We start from the raw sequence: 19,569 nt of genomic DNA, 5'->3' as shown, positions 1-19,569 counted from the left end.
CTTTTTGCATTCAACTTCATGTTATGGGTCCGTAGGACTTGGAACACCTCATGCAGGTCCTTCAAGTGTTGATTCATGGATGTGCTTTTGACCATCATATCATTAACAAACACTTTTATGCTCTTACCAATTGGTCCTTAAAGATCGTATTGATTCTCCTTTGATAAGTGGCCCTTGCATTTTTCTACTCAAACAACATTGCTTTGTAGCAAAAAAATCTTTATAATGAATGATGTTTTTTCTTGGTCATTAAAGTCCATATAGATTCGATTTTATCCTGAAAAAGCATCCATAAAGCTTGTATACTCATAGCTGACAATTGAATTTACTAATTTATCAATAGACAATAGGGAGGAATTATTATTGGGGAACACTTTATTGAGACTGGTGAAATCAACCCACATTCTTAATTATCATTTCACTTTTTAACTATCACTACGTTTGACACCTTATTTAGATAGGTCACATTTCGGACAAAACTTGATGCAATGAGTTTGTTAAACTTTATATTTACCCATTTTACTTTTTCATTTGGCAATTTTCTATTTTTTTGTTTGATCGATTTTGTAGAACAATCCACATTGAAGGAGTGCATAATTGTTGAAGGATCTATGCCCAACATGTTTGCGATAGTCCAAGTAAACTTTTTTACATTAACCCTTAATAGTTGCATCAATTCTCTCAAGCTTTAGGAGGCTCATTGCAAGCTTAGTTATCTTATTTGCTCCACCTTCAAAAAGCAAAAAAGCTTCCATTTGCTTGGCGGACTCAACTTCGTGCAAGCTTAGCTCACATCCCACCTTTAAACTTTCCAAATTCAAAGTAGTATTGTCTACAATATTTACTTGGCTGTCATTGCTCATTCTGCTCGACCCTTTAATGTTTTCCCTTCTTTTTGTTGTAAGCTCCGAAGACCTTTCATGTTGTGTCAGTTGAAGTGATAGGATGTGACAATGCCTGGTTGTTTGTTGATTTACCTTCATGTATGTTGTGCCTCAATGAGTTGGGAATTTGCCCATGAGGCTAAAAGTAGCCATAATCAACTTTGTCATTCCCATTATGGTTTGCCAAAAAATGATATTATACGCTGAAGACTGATCCACTATTGAGAATTTTGCATTAACGATCATGGTGTGTTCACTATCCCCCATGATGACTGGAAATACGACTGATCATTTAATCTCAATTGGCTATTGTTGTTAGAATTCTTAAGACTATCCAAATTGCTTTTGCAAATTTTAAAGTTGGTCTTGCAATTTAGAGAATTACTGGGAGCTTGCATCTTTTGTTATAGGTTGTATATGTCTGGTTTGGGGATTGGTAACTAGGGTAAGCTTTGCAATACCTAAGTTGAAAAAGGGTAATGTTGAGCATATTGGTTGTATGGATTGTAAATATACATCTAAAATTTTCAATTTTGTGGTTGAGTTTGGTTAATGTTCTAGGTTTGTGGTAATTTGGTTGTTTTGATTAGCTTGGTCGCTTGGGATGATGGTTTTTGAGTTTGCCATTAGAGAGGTTCCTAAGTTAAGAATGAATCCACACTTACCGCAATAATTCATGTGAATATGTTTATTTAAAATATATATATAAAATATTAAAAATTGAGATTTGTTATAAAATAAATAGAAAGAGAGTAAATGACAAAGAAAATGGGAGAGTAAAAGAGAGAGTGTATTTTATTGGTCAATCGGAATATTTATAAAACTTCTCTAAAGTCTCTATTTATAGGCATAAGAAATATAAATGAAGTAGAGATCTACTTCTATTGACTATAAAAATTTAAAGTACATTAAAACCTGTCTTGATCTTGATGGACATCCACTTAATAAGATATTCATAACACTCCTCCTTAGATGTCCATTGGTAGATAATGTGCCTCGTTAAAACCTTACTAAGATAAAAATCCTGTGGAAAAAAAATCCTAGTGAAGGAAAAAGAGTACGCATGTCTATAATATGCATATTATGCTGCCTCATTAAAAACATTACCAGGAAAACCCAATGGGACAAAACCTCGATTAAGGGAAAAAGAGTAGAACGCGTATTTACTCCCCTCGTGAAAACATCACATACTTTCTCATATTCTACGTATTCAATCTCGAATACTAGTTTTTCAAATGATTATTTGAATATATTTGCTAATCATTTATATCACCATTCTTTTGAAAGTCATGAGTGGGAGAAAATGTGGGAGAAATATATTTTGATCTCTTCTAGAGTTTCAACAATAATCATAGAAAACATTAATTATAATTCTTCTATAAAAATATAAATAGGTATTTTTGATTATTTTATAATCCTCATTCAACTACTATTCACTCAGTCAATTTTACCACATATGTTCAAATTATTCCAATTCATATAAATGATCAATTTCTCGAGAATTTCAATATGCTTCTAGCATTATAAATCTTTCAAGGATCTTAATATAAACTTTATTATATAGTGATTCATAAAATGTTGTAACAACAACCATTAGATGCAAGTTAAATCTTTTATGAATTGTCAAAATAATATATCTTTAATGAATTGATCAATAAAATACGTTCTCTCTTTTACTTTTCCATTTTCTTTGTTCTTTACTCTCTATCTATTTATTTTATAAGAAGATTAACCTTCAATTTAATTTATATGTATAGATAAAAACAAATTATGATTTTAATACATTATTTAAAATTTAAAATTAACATCAAAACAATATATTTAAAAAGTTTTAATGTTAAAAACTAAATTTAAAGTTTAATTTTTTAAATTTAATCAAATACAATCAAACTAAACTTTAAAAAAAAATCAAAAATTTAAAAACAATTAGAATAAAATCTAATTAAAAAAAATAAATACTAATGATAATTTCATAATGCTCTCAATATTTCTTTATCTTCAAATTGTTATTTGCCAAACAACCTACCAGTCCCCCAACTCTGTCAAGTGTTATCTATTAGTATAAATTTTGTCTGATACTTTGTCGAGAATCAATGTACCCGAATAACTATTTAATGGGCTTGGTTGACAAAGTTGAGAGCTCTTTAGTTGATTACTTAAAAGAAAATATGTCAATAAAGGATGTGAGAATAATAATGTGTGGGGACTTGAACTATCAACTTTAAATTTATAACCCACTCACTTGTAACTATGGTAGCACCTGAGTTTTGTAGGTTTAGTAATCAAAATGCTTTCGAGGCTGTGAACTAGTTTTATTGGGCTGTATTTCATAGTATTGTTACTCTTGATAAAGTATAAAAGATAATATTTCGACATTGTTTAAAAATGGGTCAATTGCTTGGAGAAGGAGTGCCACTCTGAATAATTACATATTGGTTAGATATTATATTTTTCTTAAAAAAGCATGGTATGATAAATTCTTAAGGTTTAAGCGTCTACTAGTCTACCTTTCCAAAATAACAAACGCGTCCCGCTGCAAAGTTGGTTAGCCCTCTTTACAAACTCGTATCAAAATATTGTTTGCGGACAATTACAGCAACAAATCTGATCCGTTCATTTCTCTGAGATCAGAGAGATCGTCAATATTTGATCTGATCAGACGGTTTAAAAACCGAGGGTCTATCAGTAATTCCACCCATCAGCATTTTCTCTTTTGCCTCCGCGTTAACTTTCATTTTCCTCGTTAAACCTCAATTTCAAATCTGCTTTGAGAAGTTCTCGTATATTTCGTTGTAGATCCAACTCACCACCACCGAGTCGTGCTATTCAACTCGTCCAGAGTTGGCGTCTCTTGTTTTTTTGTTTTGTTTCTCAATTTCATCTCTTTCATGTGAAAGACTAGGTTCTATCTATTGATTTGGTAGATTCTTGAGATTCCATGGCTAGGGTTTTAAAAAACTGGGAGAGACTGGTGCGTGCTACCTTGGAAAGAGAGCAGCTCAGAGATGCTGGTCAAGGTCATGCGAGAAGACCAAGTGGGATCGCCGGTGCTGTTCAACTCCCACCCTCGCTTGGTCGCGCCACTAATATCGACGCCATCCTTCAGGCTGCGGATGAGATTCAAGCGGAGGACCCGAATGTTGCCAGGATACGTACGTTTCTCTCTTCTTCCTCCTATTTTCTTTGTTTTATTGGTACTTGATCACGTGATCTGATGGCAATTTATGTCACGGAAGGGGAAATGACTTGAAAGTGACTTTATAGAGTAAGCTGGTGTTTATGTACGAGGTTGAGTTTGTTTGCTCATATTATTGATTATCAGAGATAAAATAGGTAGGAGTTGAATTCTTCCTTCCTTTCGTTTATGTGCTGAAGGGAGTTTTGAATTTAGACGAATTGGTTCTCGATCTTCCTTACCTGCTGTGTTGTTCTTGCTTTGTCTGTTCGGTCTATGAAATACTAGTCGGCATAGACTTCCACGTCTAGCTGAACTAACACTATAAGAACTTATTTGATGGATTTATTGCAGGAACAAGAGGTTAACTATACATGATTGCGTAATTTAAGTTTACAGAAGCAATAACTGTAGTAATATAGAACAAAAATAAGGTATAAGCATGCTTGTAATGGAAACCATTTTATGTCATAGAAATGACTATTGTGGGGCAATGCGATTTGAATTGAATGATCTTTGGGTCTCTTTCAGATTGTACATAAATGTCTGTCTGTGTCATATTTTGTCATGAAGTATATTCAAGGGCTTGTAAATTCCAATATTTGAGGACTTTAGTTAAACCCAAACAGTTATTTGTGTTGAGTTGTTAAAGCAGATTTCTGATTTGGTTGAATGATTAAACTGAAAGCATCAGATCATATTGATTTTAATAGCCAAGTTAGTCAGATAGATATAACATGAGGAAGTTTGAGAATTTCTATTTACATCTAAGAATTTGCTGTTTACTTTGGCAAAAAAATTGGATAATCAACCTGTTTTGGGTTCATTGTTAATTAGAATCTCACTGCAATGTTATTATGTTTTTGAATATGTTTCTATGTGAATATGTTGGTGTGCAATATACTAGGAATCCAAATTACTTTATGACTTTAGACCCACCCAAAGTAAATAAGCATCTTGATAGAGTGGCCAGCTTTTCTCCTTATTGTGGTCATTTTTTCTTTCTAAAAAAAATTATTTAGTAACTTTCTTTTTATATTTGACCTCCAATGGCCTATTAGATTTGTACATTGACTGGTATGTCTATGGTTACTCTAGGCATTTGTGTGTTTTTTTCTTAACCGTTTGTTCCACTTCTGAATCCTAATTTATTTCTGGATGGTGATATGTTTATTATTTATATGCTTTCAATTTCAGTTTGTGAGCAGGCATATGGTATGGCCCAAAACTTGGACCCAAATAGTGAAGGTAGAGGTGTCCTTCAGTTCAAGACTGGTTTGATGTCTGTAATTAAGGTACTATTATGTAAGCTTTTGATGTTATGTAGTTTTTTTCATATAGTTTAAATAATGTTTATGCTTATCCTGTCTAGATAGCAATAAATTTACCATGGTCATTGGTCTTCTCTTAGGGTCCAGATCAATGGTATTGTTTTTTGTCGGTATGAGCTATGTTTACCACTTATCTGTTTTAGATCCTACTCATATTACACTGCTACAATTTGCCAATATATTCATTTCACTGTTGTTTTTGACCCCCACTGACCACTAACCTTAGAGGGTGTTTGGTATGAAGGAATGTGCTCACCTTCCCAAAAATTTAATTTGTGGGAATCTGATTCCTATATTTGGCTTGCTTAAAAGTGTCCATATTTTTGGGTATGTGCCAATTTTCTCATAAACATGATGATGCAATAGCAATTCCTGTAAAGAGTGGTGGGAAAGTAACTTCCCATGCAATTGGAAAGTTAAAATTTACTTTGATTAATATTTATTTTTACCCAATTTTCTCATTTTTTACCCAGTTTTTTTCCTAACTACAAAATCATGAAATCAAATTAATTTTAGAATTATTCTAATCACTATCAAATTAACTTTCAATTAATTTGCTTTCTCATTTCATGCATATTAAATATATAAAACTTTCTTGTTGTTTTCTCATTTCAATTAATTTGCTTTCTCATCTCATAATTGCTTTCTTTTATTTGTATTTAAAATAACTATTATTTAAAAAGAAGATTTAAACTGACATTTTTGTCAATTATAAATATCATTGGAAAATATAAAACTAATAAAATTTGCATTTTATTTGATAAGGATAGATTTGGAAGTTACCATCATATTCTTAGTAAAATATTTGGTGAACCAAATATGTCAATGCAACTTTTTTAAGATTTACTTATATTTCTATTTCTAATAATCTATGTATATTGATTTCATCTTCCGTCGAGTTTTCTGATTACAACAATATGCTTGTATGTTATTCCACAAATTATATTGTTTCATTCTTGATTTGGATTTGATGTTGATTTACTTCATCTGCTATCTAACAACTACTACTACATGACTGAACCTTGGTGCCTTTTCCCCCCAATCATTTCATTCTAAATTCTTATTTTGATCGCCATTTTCTTTTTCCTGCAGCAAAAACTTGCCAAAAGGGATGGTGGGCGAATAGATCGTAATCGTGATATTGAACATTTATGGGAGTTCTATAAGCTCTATAAGAGGCGGCACAAAGTAGATGATATCCAAAGAGAAGAACAAAGATGGCGGGAATCTGGAACCTTCTCATCTACTAGTTTGGGAGAGTATGGATACCTGATGCTATTCTATTAGTTTCCTTGTGATTTAATTTGTGTGCTTATGTTTTTGGCAATATTAAGTACTATTCTCAAACCATCTGTCTTGAATTAGAATATGTTGGGGGAATTAATACAATTATTTGATTTTTTATCCTATTTAATGAATGATCTCTAAGTTTAGTCTAAGCAAACTATCATCAATTGGAATTTAAATAAGTACAGAGGGAAGGTTTACAAAACTCTGAAGTTGATGATTTAACATTGGAATTTAAATACTTGCATCCTGTTTAAATTTAGTGTAGAAGCTAAGCACCACACTGAAGTTGGATTTAGTTGTAACATTTATCTGTTCGTTAAATTTTCATCTTGGCCAGTTTTCTATTTCTTTTTGGTTGGCATATTTTCTATTTCATGATTTTATTATTGTTATTTTTTGTGCCATGAAATCTCTAGTGCTTTAGGAATGAAGAAGGTCCTTGCTACTTTGAGGGCCTTAGTGGAGGTCATGGAGGCACTTAGCAAAGATGCTGATCCGGATGGGGTTGGAAGGCTTATTAAGGATGAGGTACATGTGATTAACACCCACTGAATGTGCTTTTCAGTGAGCGTCTTGGATATTTTCAATATTTATATATTATTCATTTGCATGTTGTACTTCTAGCTTGTCAATGAAGTTCCTATGATATTCTCTTTTATAATCTGTTCTCCATGAAACTGTTACTAACAACTTCGCTCTTTGCCATTTTATCTCATGTTTTAACTCGTTTATGTCTTGAAATAAGGTATATGGTTGATCTTTATTTGGTTGAAAACTATATGATCTTTTATATATTTTTTCAGTTGCGAAGAATTAAAAATGCTGATGCAACTATATCTGGTGAACTCACGCCCTACAATATTGTCCCTTTAGAAGCACCATCATTCACAAATGCTATTGGACTTTTTCCTGAAGTAAGTCTAAATCTTTAATCAGTCATGCTACAACTTTTGCCCACTGGTTGCTAGAACCTCATATTGAATTGGTTACTTCAAAGGCTTATAGTTGCAAACTTGTAGTTGCTTTTGTTGTTTACTGCTTGATCTATGTTTATGTTGAAATCATTATTTGACAGCGTGCTTTGGTTAAAGCTGTGTGGCTCAAATTTTTTTTCTTTATGCTAATATTACCAGGTTAGAGGTGCAATATCTGCAATTAGATACACTGAACATTTTCCCAGGCTTCCTTCAAGTTTTTCAATTTCTGGGCAACGGGATCCTGACATGTTTGATCTTCTGGAGTACGTGTTTGGTTTTCAGGTTTGTGACTGTGTGTACTTAGCACTTTATATACTTGGATCATATTGATTTGTTGGTTAAATTTGTTATATGTGCAGAATTATTCTTGCCATTTATGTTAGTTTCTTTTCCTCTGGCTCTTTTTGGGATGTTATGTATTGTTTTCTGTTGCCTTGCATATATGTCAGTATACTTTTCATCGTGAAACCCTCATAAAGCAAGACATAACTTTTTGGGATATGAAATTCTTTATTTGCTGTCATTTGCAACATATTTCAGAAGCTTTCTTTTAGACTTATGATTGCTTTTGTGGAATTGGCTGGTGGGATGCCTTTTTACATGACTGGTCATTTGCAGTGCTTGGGCTACACCTACATGAAGAGTAGGGAGAAGGCTGATATGATTATCTATCTGATAATTTTTATTACTTAATGCAATGATGCTGTGCATTTTTTACCTATACTACCATATTATCTCCTTTTTAGCATGTAGGTTAAGTGAACTGTTACCCTTTATCATTTTTTGTTACATGTTTCTATGTATTTTGATTGATTTGAAAAACCGTAGTGAAGAACTAGATGCCTGAATCTGCTCTATGCTTTATCATTGGATTGATAGAATCTGATATTAATCGGGTGCATATTTTGTAGAATGTTAATGTATATTGTAATGATTGTTGAAGAATACTTAATTATAACTGATTTGTAGTTACGTATGCTGAGTTTAACAAAGTTTCTGATATTTCTTTTTTTTCCACCATCAATCCATTGTCATCTCTCCATTTCTTTGTTAACCAAACCTTTTTCCCTCTTCAGAAAGATAATGTAAGGAACCAGCGTGAGAATGTTGTTCTTACTATAGCAAATGCACAATCTCGACTTGGTATACCTGTTGAAGCTGATCCAGTAAGTTCTTAATAATCCTTTTTACTATTTTATTGGTGCCTTTCCTTTCAAAAGATTTTATAGAGGCTTTTGATTCTTTGTTGTTCTTTTTCTGTTTGTCATTTCTATTTTAGAAAATTGTACACACCAAAATTGTAGTTGCTGGATTTTAGGAGGGGAACTCCTTATGTGACTGTCTATGCTCTAAAATACAAAATTCTGTTTACGTGCTATGTAAGCTGGAATGCTTAATTTTTAGATATCCTTGAAAACTGAAGCTTAATAGTTTGATGTTGTATGCAAAGGTTTTACTGCTGGCCAAGTTATTGGAGATGGCTTAGGGGTTTAGCTAATTACAAACATGCTAATTTTTATGTATTGCCAAGCTTTCTTTCTAAACCTGGATGGCTAGATTTTTAGGAAATTTCTCATTATTGTTAATTTTTTAATGAAATTATATAATAATAAATTTTTTGTGGATTTTAGAAGCACTTAAACTGACCCATATTTAGCACTTAAATAAGGGATTGGATGAAATTGGTTGCGATAGCATGTTAGGTTAGGTGCTTTTCTTTGCAGTCTGCAACTACTAATTTTGTTTGGCGATGTGCTCCTTGTTTATTTTTTCAAGTTAGGCATCTTAAATAACTTGCAGTTTGCTGATTAAATTCTTTTTTCATTAATTATGTTTCCATTTTTTCTAGAAAATTGATGAGAAAGCAATCAATGAGGTTTTCTTGAAAGTCCTGGATAACTACATCAAATGGTGCAAATACTTGCGGATACGACTGGTTTGGAATAGGTTACAGCTGCAACCTTGAAGCTGTTCCTTTTCTCTTGTCTTATGCATTGAGGTACTTTTTAATTTGTTACTAGATTGATGCTATTTTTGTTTCCTGCAGTTTGGAAGCAATTAATAGGGATAGGAAGCTGTTTTTTGTTTCTTTATACTTTCTCATATGGGGTGAAGCTGCAAATGTCCGTTTTCTGCCTGAGTGTATTTGCTACATATTCCATCATGTGAGTTTGTTCAGCTCTAAGTTGGTGCTACTTTTACTTTCTAGCATGTGGTCTAGAGGTGTCCATGGGCTGGGCCGAGGCCCGTTCCAAAAAAATTTCAAGCACAGATCCATTTTGGGCGTGGCCCGTGCTAAAAGCCCATTTCACTATTAAAAACAAGAAGATATATTTTAATTGATATTTTATATACTTTTATAATTAAATTTAAATTAAAAAATATTTTTTATTACTTAAATTGAATTTGTGCCAGCCCAAGGTGCGAAAATTCTTGTTCAAGTCCGGACTGGGTGGGCTACCAGGCCCTTGGACAGGTCTAATGTGGTTTCATTAATAATGTCTTTATTTTGGTGTTCTAGATGGCAAGGGAGTTGGATTCAATAGTGGATCATGGAGAAGCTAATCCTGCTCGAAGCTGTACCGCTGAGAGTGGCTCTGTGTCCTTCCTTGAGCAAATCATATGTCCTATTTATAATACGATGGCAGAGGTCAGTTCTTTTTGTGCTTTCTGTATATCCTCTTTTCTTTAGGGTTCATATTCATGTTTGTGGTGCATATTTGCTAACCTGCTTATGAAAGTTATCTTTAGCATGTCCATTAAGCTTTGACTATGGTCATCAGTTTTTGCTATTCTGTTTTTAGTCGTGTTTTTGTGTGATTTGCACCTTTCATTTTGGAATTAATGCTGTCCCCGTGAGAGGATTATTCTGGGGTTCTTGCTTGCTTGGGAAAAATTAACATCATAAAACTATAGACCTGATTTTACCATTCATATTCTCACTTGGTTACAGGCAATGATCTTGACTCATTGGAGGGCTGTAGACCTGATTAGAGTCTTATTTTTTCTTTTGATATGTTTTTTCTATATGTTCTTGGAATTGTTGTTAATATTTATGTTAGCTGTTCAGGAGGCTGCTAGAAACAATAATGGCAAAGCTGCACATTCTTCATGGCGTAATTATGACGATTTCAATGAATACTTTTGGTTTGTTACACTGTCTAAGGATTTTGTTTGGTGAAGTTTGGCACACTGATGTGCAGTTTTTACAATCCTGTTCTCATTTATAATTTATATGTATAGGTCACCTGCTTGCTTTGAATTGAGCTGGCCCATGAGGAGAGAATCCCCATTTCTGTTGTGGCCTAAGAAGGGGAAGAGAGTAAGTTCCACTGATCATTTCTGACCAAAACTATTTTGTTTATTTAAACCTTTTATTTTTCTTTCAATCTTTTGGAAGTCTACCTACTGGAGTTTTAATTTTAAACCTTTGAGGCAACCCTTAGTGGCAACATAAATTTGCTCCTTTGTTAGTAAAGTCATGGGTTTGAGTCATGGAAACAGCCCTTTGCCTATGGAAACTGTCATGGGAAGTTCCTTTTACGCCTATGGAGCTAAATAAATCATGGTACTTGAAGGGGTCATGGATGTGTTATATGGAAACTGTAATCCTATTTCTGATATAAAGGTCTAAGGCTACTTGGTAATATTACATTGGGTGCTGTTCTCAAGGGACCATAATGGTAAAATCTGATCTGTGGAGTGTATCCCAATGTAGTAGGAAAGGCATTGTGCATTGTTTGCTATTCTTATGAAGGGTTGAATTTCAGTTCTGAATTTATATTTCAAGGGAAAGAATTATTAAGTTTATAAAGGGATAAAAATCTTTTTGTTTTAATTACCCTGAAAATCTTTTGCATGCAACTCTTTTGTGCTCCTGCTGCTGCTTTATTGATGTATGCTGTATCTCTTGATCCTTTACTGTGAATATTGATTTATTAGGAGCCCTCTTTCCTGTTATCATATTTTGGTGCTGAATCGCCTCTTGCAAATAGAATGCGAAGATGGAAAAACTGCTAAAAACATTTCTTTTCTGATCTTCCTGCAGTCCCATCATGTTCCTATTATGTACTGAATCACTATTTCTTATGACCACCTTTTTTCTGCTTACTCTTTTTTGTAAATAAAGTAGGCTATACATCCATATTGGTTATGTAATTTCAGCTGCTCCTTTATGACTCTTAACCAATTTTTTTAAACTGATAATTATCCCCTTGTTCTTTTCTCCTATTGATTTCACAGACTGGTAAAAGCTCTTTTGTAGAGCATCGGACATTCCTTCACTTGTATCGAAGTTTTCATCGTCTTTGGATCTTTCTGGTTATAATGTTCCAGGTAGGCCTTTTTGCTTCCGTAGAAAAATTCTTATAGATGTTGCATATAGTCTGTTTATCTTCTGAAGATGAAATTGGTTGACTTCCTTTTGTTTGCAGGCATTGGCAATTATAGCATTCAGAAAAGGACATCTTAATTTAAATACTTTTAAGATATTACTTAGTATCGGACCGACTTTTGCTATTATGAACTTCATAGAGAGTACGTTCTTGGCTTTATTGATATTCATCTGCAGTTATTACTTAAATATTTCTTGTATATTCATGCTTAGTTTATTTTAATTTGGATTATTGGCAAGACTTGCATATGTCCGGGCTTAACCGTGTTTTCATTTGGTTACCTTTCTGCTTAGTTAGGTTGTTTAGATGTCCTGCTCATGTTTGGGGCTTACGCCACTGCGAGAGGCATGGCCATTTCCAGGCTGGTTATTCGATTTTTTTGGTGTGGCTTGACCTCTGTATTTGTGACCTATGTTTATGTGTAAGTTTGTGCTTCTTTTAAATGATTGAAATTGTTTTCTTGTTGATAGTCATCTGTTATGTGTTCATGTTGATTCACATATATATATACACATGCAGGAAGGTTTTGGAGGAAATGAATGATCGGAACAGCAATTCATTATATTTTCGGATATATATACTTGTCTTGGGTGTTTATGCAGCCTTGCGGTTGATTCTTGGCTTGTTACAGAAGTTTCCTGCATGTCATACCTTGTCTGAAATGTCGGATCAATCATTTTTCCAGTTTTTCAAATGGATTTATCAGGTTTGTTCGCTTTTTCTTAATAGTTGAGATGATCAAATGATTTTGGAATGGATCACTTGGTAATTCATATATGTTAATTTGCACATTTCAGGAGCGTTATTATGTTGGGCGTGGCCTTTATGAAAGGATGACCGACTATTTCAGGTTTGTTTTTGTGTTCTATTGAAATTGGGATTTCATGCTTACTGTGATCATTTGACGTTGATTTTGTCTATTACATTGTCAAGTGGTTGACAATACCTTTTATCCTGTTCCTTTTCTTGATTCTTCAGGGAATTTTTTTTTTGGGTGTGTTGTGGTGCCTCTAAGTCTGTAATGATGTAATTTTTCAGTACTTTGGCTGAAAATGGTGCCATGATTTTGTTTGCCATATACAGTTGGAGTTAACGCTTCATATTGATGATAAAATGCTTGTGGATGTACTTGATAGATTGCCGGTCAACAAATTTTCTTTATCTCTATATTCTTTTTGCATTGTATGATGATGTCATGTTTATTTGTTATCGTTTTATTTTTCTGAAATAATGAAGTTCGCTAATATTTTCTGTGCCTGTGCTATCTACTCCCTTCATTTGGTTCTTTGTTGCTGCAGATATGTCTTATTCTGGTTGGTCATATTTCTCTGTAAATTCACATTTGCGTATTTTCTTCAGGCAAGCCATCAAGTTGCTATTTTACCTTTCGCTAGGGTTTTTGTAGTTTATGGTAGACAGCTTTCAAATATGTGGATTTAAATATATTACAGACATTTTTTTATATATTTTTTCCTGAATTACAGATAAGACCCCTTGTGTCACCTACGAATACAATTGTGGATCTTCCAGCTCTGCAATACTCTTGGCATGATCTTGTCTCGAAGAGTATGTTCATCAACCCTTGTTTTTTGTTTGCTTGGTTTTATAAAGCACCAACTTTAGATTCTATGAAACATATTTCTCCCTTATCTTGTAGCAGGTAAAAGTTATGCTATTACAGTGTTAAGAAGATGAAAATTAAATTATCGAGAACTTATTTGCTAATTGTACAAATTAGAGTCAAATTAAGTGAATAAGGGGTTAAATTCCAAAGTTATGGGTTCTTTTTGGCTATTATTAAAATGGATATGTATTTCCCTCAAACATTTAGATCGCACTTTGTTCTGGCTACGCTAAGAAGATAAAATTTCCATTCAATGTGCCCAAGTTGCATGTCTTGTACATTCATCTTTTATATAAGCATTTGGAATTAAGTGCTTGTCTTGGTCCAAGTTTGTTCCATCTGTTGTACATGAGAATGCTTAAGAAAATCTTATTTGGAATTTGGAAGTATGGAGCTGAAGTGTTTGACTTCCCTTTATTACTTACCAAGATATGCATCGATCATCATAATTGTTCATGTATCTGAGCCTCATATGTGTGTACTCTGATTATCAATTTTATCAACAAGAAGGTAATGAAGTGGATTGCTATATGCAATCGAGAGATATAGGGTGTCAATGGAAGGAATATATTGAGTCACCGGACAGGTAGCACAAAAATCAGATTTTAAGAAAGGGCCTTTGCCTTTATTTCAATTCCTATTTTTGCCTATGGTTGTGGAGCTCTAAGGGAGTTCTGTACCTTTATTTTGCTGAAACTTTCAACTTGTTTTATTCATGAATAATATACCACTTAAAGTTTTACAATTTAGGAAATAGAATGGAAACCCTTATTTTTTATTCTGATAAGGAAAACAAGAATATGACAACAAAATATCCTGATTTACTATGAAAGTTTTATTAAATCACTAAGGAAATTCAAGGAAATAAAGATCAGAATAAAATTCAATCAGAACCTGAATCAAATCCCCTATCAGAATTTTACTCTTCATGTGGCAAATATTTCGGTTCTGCTCATGTTGTGTTTTGTCCATCAAGAAGTTTTCTCCGTACATATATTGGTCATATCTTATCTTGTTATGGCCTCATGGTGACATAATATTATTATATTTTATAGTCTTGGACTGTTAGAATACTGTGAAATTATAAAGCTTTGAATACTACCCACTTATGTTTCATTGAGGTGTCTGTTCTTCAAGTTGAAGTTTGTGTCATTAATCTGTTCTTTTTATATTTTTTCTGCAGATAATAATAATGTCTTGACCATTGTTTGTCTGTGGGCTCCTGTTATCGCTGTGAGTACATATCTATTTAAGCATATGTGCTTGGAACTTGTTGGCTTTCTGACTTATTCATTCTCTCTCTCTCCATATATATATGTTTGGACATAGAAAATTGTTAAAAACAAGTAGGTCATTGGTTTATCTCAAATGCTCTGGGCTATTGCCTGTGCCTGAGTTTTTTTGCTTGTCCAGTATATTGGCTTTATCCAATTTCAGCTGATTATTGTCAAGAAGGTTAAATATTATGAAAATGTTTTGACATACATTTGTTTAACTTATACTGTATTCTCTCCCTTTTCTCCAGATTTATCTCATGGACATTCACATATGGTACACTTTACTGTCAGCAATTATTGGTGGTGTCATGGGTGCAAGGGCTCGGTTAGGCGAGGTATTACATTGGTGTTTTCTCTATCCTTGGCGATATTACAGTCTGTGCTCCTTTGTTACGATTCCTACTATTCAATGTTGCTTTTATCACAGATACGCTCTACTGAAATGGTGCATAAACGGTTTGAGAGCTTCCCAGAAGTCTTTGCCAATAACCTTGTTTCCCAACAAACTAAAAGGTAATTGTTCACATCTTGGCAATTTTAAGTATAGGCTTCTGGGCTAAAATGGTGTACCAGTTTTGATTACCCTTTTATTAAATTTGATCATCAATCCCTTTTCTATATTCTGTTTTTTTGTTGTTGTTCATTTGATTTCCTAAAATGTATTTTTTTAAAGATAGATATAGATATTTAATCATAGTTATTTACTTGTGTCAAAGATAAACAGAGATGTATGATCATATTTATTGCAATTTTGTGGACCATGGATAGACTCAATGAAGCAGGCCCCAGATAGCATATTGGCTTGTTAGAATACAGAATGGGGAATATAGGTTACTTGTATATTGAATGTTTCTGATTGATCATAATTAGGTCTTTGCTGGCCTTAATTGTTTTTCAGACTATTTTACCTAGTTAATCATCCAAGAAAAATGGACATAAGAGTAAAAGGAATGGAAAAGGGCTAACCTGAATTAAATTTTTTTTCCCTCTCTCTCGTCTTAATTTCTGCTCTCTCTGTCTTGTTTGTAACTTGGTCCTTATATGGCTGGCTGCGAAGTCATTAAAATAGATGCCATTTTCTATCCTTCGAGCCTTTACCTGCTGTTGTTTGGTCTGCCTTTATATGCAAAGAAAGTAGTTTGATGTTATTCAAATATGGTTTATGTGGTGTATGCTGCATTTGGTCAAGTAACTATTTCTACCAGAATTCTTCCTTCCCCTGTCTAAAAACAAAAGGGAGTAGCATGTAAAACACTCTGCAGTTCTTAAATAACTTCATAACTTAACAACGAGAGAATGTTTTCACACTGTTTATAGGTTCAAATATGTTTTCCTTTTTATATAATTTCCCTGTTTATCTCTTTTAATTTTCTTTTTCCTTTTTCTGTTTCCGTTTTTTTTGCTCTTACAGGATGCCATTTGATAGACAAACACCTGAGGTGGGTGATGCCTTTATATTTCTTCACTTCTAATTCTAATTTTCTAAAACTCATTAAGGTGATTGTATCTTTGCAAATCTTTAGTGCTGGCAGAATCTTGATTGATTAGATGGTCCTTTTGTAGAAGTAAATCTTTTAGGCTTAGCCAGGTTGTGTGGGTAGAAAGAAGGAAAGATGGAAAATTGGAAGAGAAGCAAAGCGGAAATGTGGAAAACATGTCTTTCCATCCTGTGGTTGTTAGAGTCGAAGAATGAAAACAAAATGAAATAATTAAAAGCTTGTTTATTTTTCACGAACAGGCTTCTCAGGAAAATAACAAGACATATGCTGCCCTATTTTCTCCATTTTGGAATGAGATAATTAAAAGTTTGCGTGAAGAAGACTATATCAGCAACAGGTAAATTATTGAGTTAGACTTTACTGCTCTCATGATGCTAATGTTCATTTTGAGATTGGTACTCACTGGTTGCCCTTAATTTCTTATATTTTAAGGGAGATGGATTTGCTTTTAATTCCCAGCAACAGAGGAAGTCTAAGATTAGTTCAGTGGCCTTTGTTTCTTCTAAGCAGTAAGGTGGGACCTGTTAAATTGTACTGAAACAAATAATTACTGAAAGACTGATTCTATGCTAATATTTTTCATGTTCATGGGCAACATGTTTTCAGATCTTATTGGCAGTCGATCTGGCTATTGACTGCAAAGATACACAGGCTGATCTTTGGAATAGGATATGCAAGGATGAATATATGGCATATGCAGTTCAGGAGTGCTACTACAGTATTGAAAAAATTTTACATTCATTGGTGGATGGTGAAGGGAGACTCTGGTATGTAGCAGCTGCATGCTTTATTTTTTGTCATTTTTTCATGGGGTTATTATTAAGAGCCTGCCCACAATTACTTGTCCTTTACCTTGTTTATGACAGGGTTGAAAGGATATACCGTGAGATTAATAACAGTATATCAGAGGGTTCACTTGTCATAACCTTGTCTTTGAAGAAGCTTCCTGTGGTTCTTCAAAAGTTGACTGCTTTGCTTGGGCTGGTAATAATAGAAACTCTTTTCATCTTTTAATTGTTTCAATCACTGCTGCTAAATTCATAGTACAAAAACCCTCTTTGTTTCATTTGCTTTTTATTCTTTTACTTTCCCTCCTCTTCGTTCTGTTCCATTCCCCACCATTGTAGTGGTTTATTGGTATGACTCCTTTTTTTCTATTCTATGAGTAAATTTGAAATTTCTTGATATTGCAGTATGATATGTTTGATTGCTCTTTTACTTTTGCATAATTAGGTGTTGAGCATAATAAATTGATTTCAATGCTGGTGTCTCTTCAATTAGAAATTGAGCATAATAAATTAATTTTCAATGTGCCTGGTACCGATATATAATGAAGTCTGTATAGATGTACATCATACTCTTTTTGCTGCTCGAAATGTGTTCTGATAATAAACTGTTTTTCTTTAGCTAAGGAATGAAAAACCTGAAGAGAAAGGTGCTGCAAATGCTGTTTATCAACTATATGAGGTTGTTACACATGACCTGTTATCACCTGATTTGAGGTAAATTCTAGGACATTCATTTTTTAGTGTGCGTTCAATTAAATCTTCCTTTCTGAAACATTTGCTTTTGCTGTGAGACGTCAGGGAGCAGCTTGATACATGGAACATTTTGGCTAGAGCAAGAAATGAAGGTCGTCTGTTTTCGAGAATAGAGTGGCCCAAGGACCCAGAAATTGTATGCATTTGTTGAATTTGATATATACTGCTAATCTCCCCTTTTCTTGTCTTACCCTTGTTTCATCACTTACTGTGTCCAACTTTTTCTCTTACAGAGGGAGCAGGTGAAGCGACTGTATCTTCTTCTGACTGTAAAGGATTCTGCAGCTAACATTCCTAAGAATCTAGAGGCGAGGAGAAGATTGGAATTTTTCACTAATTCATTATTTATGGATATGCCTCCAGCTAAGCCAGTTTGCGAAATGATGCCATTTTGGTATGTAGATGCAATGTCTGAAAATTGACTTAAATTTGATTCTGCAATATTATTGTATATTGAACTAATTATTTATTTATTGTTTGAAAACAGTGTCTTTACCCCATACTACAGTGAGACTGTACTTTATAGCCCCAAAGAATTGCGTGAGGAAAATGAGGATGGAATATCTACTATTTTCTATCTTCAGAAAATCTTTCCAGGTATATCATTTCATAATTATCTTAAGTGAGGTTATCCTTTCCTGTATCATAATGCTGTTGTTTGTCAATAGTTGAATGTTCAATCTAAGTCAGAGTCCTACCTTTCCCATCCCCCTTTTATTATTTTTCCAATGAATCTTTAACTGCTGTTCCAGCATCATGATAGAGCATATGTTTCTTTTCTATGTCGCCATCTTGTGTTGCTGAAGATTATTTAGATGTTACGTTCCCTATCATGTGACTTGCATTGGTCCTTTGTTAAATACTGAGCTGTTGATTAGTGTTCCAATATTATTGTTATCGACAGACTGCCACAAAATGGTTAATTGAGTGTTACCTTTTGAATTTTCGGTACTATGTGATGGTTATCATATTGTCGATGTTGAATACCTAAAATTCTTCGTTGTGGTGCTTTCTTGTTGAGTTCTATCTTCATTGGAATTTGGATTAAGGCGGCTTGGGTGGAAAGAATGGAAACACTATTTGCTGCTCCTTATTTGGTTATGATTCATGCAAGTAGTAGAAACATTCTTCACTTTGCCCTAAAACCTCATTTGACTTGTTTCCCAAAGTGGAGGAAAGAAAAGTGGATGGAAAGGGGATCAAAGTTTTCATTGTGAATGACATTCATTCTCTTGTTCTTTCTTCCTTTTCTAAATATTTTGTACACTAAAAGAGAATGGCTGTGAGAGTGTAGATTCATGTATCCTTTAATTGTGTTTCCTCTCCTTCTCCAGACAATAATACATCATTTTCCTTCCCTTTACCTTACTCTTCTAATCTTATCCAAAAAAATATCATAAATCCTATCTGTCCCTTTTAAAGTACCTCGTTCTCCTGTATTCCTTCCTATATATGAATATAGCTTCTTAACTTCTGGTTATATAAGTCGGAAATTATACATGCTCAAGGCATTTTGGTCAAAATTGTGCTGTTACTATTCGTATTGTTACATTTTGGTAAAATCATGCTGTAGATTC

At 33.6% G+C, this 19,569-nt stretch overlaps 1 protein-coding gene across 1 annotated transcript in view; it reads left to right on the top strand.

The window, feature by feature from the left end:
• Positions 1 to 3,564: 3,564 nt before the first annotated feature.
• The window catches only part of LOC107949710 (callose synthase 10), a 28,764-nt gene continuing 12,759 nt past the window's right edge, over positions 3,565 to 19,569 (top strand). The window contains exons 1-31 of the mRNA XM_016884453.2: positions 3,565 to 4,036; positions 5,257 to 5,354; positions 6,483 to 6,649; positions 7,097 to 7,208; positions 7,484 to 7,594; positions 7,814 to 7,939; positions 8,734 to 8,823; positions 9,507 to 9,604; positions 9,705 to 9,822; positions 10,179 to 10,307; positions 10,728 to 10,804; positions 10,901 to 10,979; positions 11,900 to 11,992; positions 12,091 to 12,193; positions 12,349 to 12,472; positions 12,571 to 12,757; positions 12,849 to 12,901; positions 13,350 to 13,410; positions 13,536 to 13,617; positions 14,859 to 14,908; positions 15,201 to 15,287; positions 15,380 to 15,465; positions 16,364 to 16,391; positions 16,691 to 16,788; positions 16,884 to 16,965; positions 17,058 to 17,218; positions 17,318 to 17,435; positions 17,859 to 17,953; positions 18,038 to 18,128; positions 18,226 to 18,386; positions 18,480 to 18,589. Coding sequence (XP_016739942.2) covers positions 3,823 to 4,036; positions 5,257 to 5,354; positions 6,483 to 6,649; positions 7,097 to 7,208; positions 7,484 to 7,594; positions 7,814 to 7,939; positions 8,734 to 8,823; positions 9,507 to 9,604; positions 9,705 to 9,822; positions 10,179 to 10,307; positions 10,728 to 10,804; positions 10,901 to 10,979; positions 11,900 to 11,992; positions 12,091 to 12,193; positions 12,349 to 12,472; positions 12,571 to 12,757; positions 12,849 to 12,901; positions 13,350 to 13,410; positions 13,536 to 13,617; positions 14,859 to 14,908; positions 15,201 to 15,287; positions 15,380 to 15,465; positions 16,364 to 16,391; positions 16,691 to 16,788; positions 16,884 to 16,965; positions 17,058 to 17,218; positions 17,318 to 17,435; positions 17,859 to 17,953; positions 18,038 to 18,128; positions 18,226 to 18,386; positions 18,480 to 18,589 — 3,289 coding nt within the window. The 5' untranslated portion in view covers positions 3,565 to 3,822. The remainder of the gene's footprint in view (positions 4,037 to 5,256; positions 5,355 to 6,482; positions 6,650 to 7,096; positions 7,209 to 7,483; positions 7,595 to 7,813; positions 7,940 to 8,733; positions 8,824 to 9,506; positions 9,605 to 9,704; positions 9,823 to 10,178; positions 10,308 to 10,727; positions 10,805 to 10,900; positions 10,980 to 11,899; positions 11,993 to 12,090; positions 12,194 to 12,348; positions 12,473 to 12,570; positions 12,758 to 12,848; positions 12,902 to 13,349; positions 13,411 to 13,535; positions 13,618 to 14,858; positions 14,909 to 15,200; positions 15,288 to 15,379; positions 15,466 to 16,363; positions 16,392 to 16,690; positions 16,789 to 16,883; positions 16,966 to 17,057; positions 17,219 to 17,317; positions 17,436 to 17,858; positions 17,954 to 18,037; positions 18,129 to 18,225; positions 18,387 to 18,479; positions 18,590 to 19,569) is intronic.

Source organism: Gossypium hirsutum, chromosome D03, assembly GCF_007990345.1.
Source record: "Gossypium hirsutum isolate 1008001.06 chromosome D03, Gossypium_hirsutum_v2.1, whole genome shotgun sequence".
Lineage (NCBI taxonomy): Eukaryota > Viridiplantae > Streptophyta > Magnoliopsida > Malvales > Malvaceae > Gossypium > Gossypium hirsutum.
This window is presented reverse-complemented; position numbering and strand designations above follow the sequence as displayed.